Below are 3,603 nucleotides of genomic sequence, written 5' to 3' on the forward strand. Positions count from 1 at the left end.
ACACTTGAGGTGTATTTCTGAATAATCTTATTTTTCAATCATTCCACCTAACATATCTTATCTTAATCAGGGAACATGATGGGAATGTGAATATCAAAGCATATATTATAATGGGGCATATATGTTTTGATATTCTCAATCCCATCATGTTCTCTAATTAATTTGATAAATATTAATTATATAATATAAGATATTATATATAAATTTATATGCTATGAAGTTGATAGAGTGTGACAAATTAAATAATATATGCAAAAGGCATACACTAAAAAATGACCAACTTGACTTGATCTTCCAAATCAATAGGGTAAATAAAGACAACTCCCTGCCTCCAAATTAATTGGATCTCTTGATAATAATTAACCAAAAATTGAGATTTTTTTTTTAAAGCACTAATCACATCTTTTTCTTTTGTCCTTTTAATATCGGCTTGCTTTAGACTGAAATTGATTGAGACCTAATATTGATCAAAATAATTGATTAATCTAAGTTAATTAAAATAAGGTTATTTTAATTAACTTTTCATAAATAAATTACTATATTATTTATGCCAAATTTTGAAAGAAATAAAGTTACAATTGTAGTCACCACCACAGGCATTTGGTGGACATTATACAAGGGGCATGAATAGTATTGTTAACCAGATAAACAATATTATTAAAAGGAATTTAAATCAAATTTAAATTAAATTGTTGAGTGGAACTCGATCATGAATTTGGATTGAATCTAGCAGAATACCGAGCCTAGTTGAGTTGGCTTGGTTCGGATTCAACACAATTTATTAGAGGCCAAAAGACTTATTCTCACCCTAGGGATAGTGAAATATCAAAATCTCACCTTCCAATTTTTAAAACCCTAAACACTCATACATAAGCTAATTTCTGTTAAAATTTTCAATTAGAATTAGGGGTAAAATCATCATTTATCCTTTTGATTTGAAAAACTAATAATATTTCACATAAAATTAATTTTGAAAAGTGATATCTCCCCCCAACCTAGGGTTTCAAGTTTCGCCAGTGATTTTTTGACAAATGACAATCGATTTCTATCCCTCCTAGTGATGTCTCTCTCTCAAACACTTTCCCTCCAACCGATGGTATTTAGATTCGATGAAATCTAGACAAAATAGAGATGAAATGTCAAAACTCTTTGTTTGGACAATAAAGGTTCACACAAAGAGTTTCGACTCTTCGTCTTGATTTTGTTGGAGGGAGAGAGATTAGTTGTCATTCATCAGAAAATCACTGATGAAATTTAAAATTATAGATAAAAAGGAAAATGTCACTTCTCAAAAATTAATTTTAAAGAGTTGTTAGTTTTTTAAACTAAGAAAGTAAAATGATATAAACTTTTATTTTTTAAAATATTATTATTAAATAACGATTTTACCCTTAACCTAACTGAAAATTTAATAAAAATTAACTCATAAATAAGTATTTGGATTTCTAAAAGTTTGAAGGTGGAACCTTTGGGTTTTTACTGTTCCTTGGGTGTGAACAAGTCTTTTGGCCTTTAGTAGAAGAAATGCATGATTAGTGTTGCTTTATTCCATTCAATCTCCAGCATAAATTTGTGGACACAACACAAACTAAGCACATAACTCTCAATATGGCAATAATTGGCCTTTTTGAAATCTTCCTTGCATTCATTAGCTTCGTCGTTCTTCGATACTGCACCCACGACTGGTTGCCCATGAACTATCCATTGGTAGGAATGTTTCCAGAGCTTTTGATTAAACTTCACAGGATTCATGAAGCGGCTACAGAAGTTCTACAGAGAAGCAAAGGTACTTTTCTGTTCAAAGGGCCATGGTTTTCAAACATGGACATTTTAGCCACGGTTGATCCAGCCAACATACACTACATAATGAGTTCAAACTTCTCCAACTTCCCAAAAGGACCTGATTTCAAAGAAATATTTGATGTTCTCGGAGATGGGATTTTTAATACAGACTCAGATTTGTGGAGAAGCCAAAGAAAAGCTGCTCAAATGTTGATGAATCATCAGAGGTTTCAGAAGTTTCTGTCGAAGACCAGCTTGGAAAAACTGGACAAAGGGCTGATCCCAATCCTGGAACATGTGGCCAAGGAAGAGAAAATTGTGGATTTACAGGATTTGTTCCAGAGGTTTACATTCGATCTTACTTTCATATTGGTCACAGGATATGATCCACAGTGTTTGTCTATTGAATTTCCTGAAGTCCCATTCGCAAGGGCCCTGGAAGATGCTGAGGAATCGTTAATATACAGGCATGCTTTCCCCGAAAGAATCTGGAAGCTACAAAGATGGCTAGGCATTGGAGAAGAAAAGAAGTTGAAGAAAGCCAAGGAGACGTTAGATCGAATCGTCTTCGAATATATAAAAAGGAAAAGAGAGGAGTTGAGCGATGGAGTTCAAGCTAAAGAAGAAGAGGGAGTGGATTTGTTAACATCATACATCAATGAAGAGTACGAAAATGTAACATTGAAACTTGATGACAAGTTATTGAGAGACACCATTTTAAGCTTCATGATTGCGGGGCGAGACACAACAAGTTCAGGTCTCACTTGGTTCTTCTGGCTTCTTTCAAAGAACCCACAAGCAGAAACCAAGATTAGAGAAGAGCTTAAACTGATAACCCCAATGGACAAAACCAGCGCAAAATGGTGGAAATTCGACATCAAAAAGCTAAACAAGCTTACTTACCTTCATGGAGCATTGTGTGAAACACTAAGGCTTTACCCACCAGTTCCTTTTCAACACAAGGTCCCGCTAGAGCCAGACATTCTTCCAAGTGGGCACCGCGTTACACCGAAGAATAAGATCTTGTTTTTCTTGTATGCAATGGGAAGAATGAAGTCAATCTGGGGAGAAGACTGCTTGGAATTCAAGCCTGAGAGATGGATTTCGGAGAAAGGACTGACTAAACATGAGCCTTCGTACAAGTTTTTAGCTTTTAACGCAGGACCAAGAACTTGCCTGGGCAAAGATGTGGCTTTCACTAAGATGAAGGTTGCGGCAGCCGCCATAATTCATAACTACAATGTTCAAGTACTTGAAGGGCAGCCTCATAGACCCAATTTATCAATCATTCTTCAGATGAAGTCTGGCTTAAAGGTACGATTAGTCAATAGGTGGCCTGATCAGTAGCAGTGGCTCTTAGATTGCGTGTTATCTAGTTTAATTTGCTTGTTCATAATGAGTCAAGTCTCAAATGTAATAAAAATTTCAATCACTAAAGCTCTATCTTAGCTATGGGAACTTTTCGGGATCTCAATGTACAATTTCTTGGTGGCTTTGTAGTCCGTGGGGACTTAGAGATAAAACTTAGAGAGTGAAGATTCAGAAAAAGTAAAATATAATAAAGTTTATAAAAAATAATAAAATCTAAAAAGAATCGATATAAAATTTTAAGAGTTATATAATATTTTCTATATATATAAACTAATAATTTTCAAAACCACTCATTGTTTCTAACACCTAATTTATACATTTTTATATGTTATTTCGTCAAAATCACTACATTTCGAGTATAGTCTGATCGAAATCATATTTATGTAATATGGTTGAAATCACACTTGGAAACATTATTCCAACCATCAAGAATAAGGTGGGCTAAGGTTT

The 3,603-nt window shown here is 34.0% G+C and overlaps 1 protein-coding gene across 1 annotated transcript; it reads left to right on the forward strand.

The window, feature by feature from the left end:
* The first annotated feature begins 1,571 nt into the window (after positions 1-1,571).
* LOC123198474 (alkane hydroxylase MAH1-like) lies at positions 1,572-3,256 on the forward strand. The gene has a single exon (XM_044613155.1). It carries the CDS (start codon positions 1,609-1,611, stop codon positions 3,127-3,129), a length of 1,521 nt encoding a protein of 506 aa, XP_044469090.1. The 5' UTR covers positions 1,572-1,608; the 3' UTR covers positions 3,130-3,256.
* Positions 3,257-3,603: the final 347 nt, after the last annotated feature.

This window comes from Mangifera indica, chromosome 16, assembly GCF_011075055.1.
Source record: "Mangifera indica cultivar Alphonso chromosome 16, CATAS_Mindica_2.1, whole genome shotgun sequence".
NCBI lineage: Eukaryota > Viridiplantae > Streptophyta > Magnoliopsida > Sapindales > Anacardiaceae > Mangifera > Mangifera indica.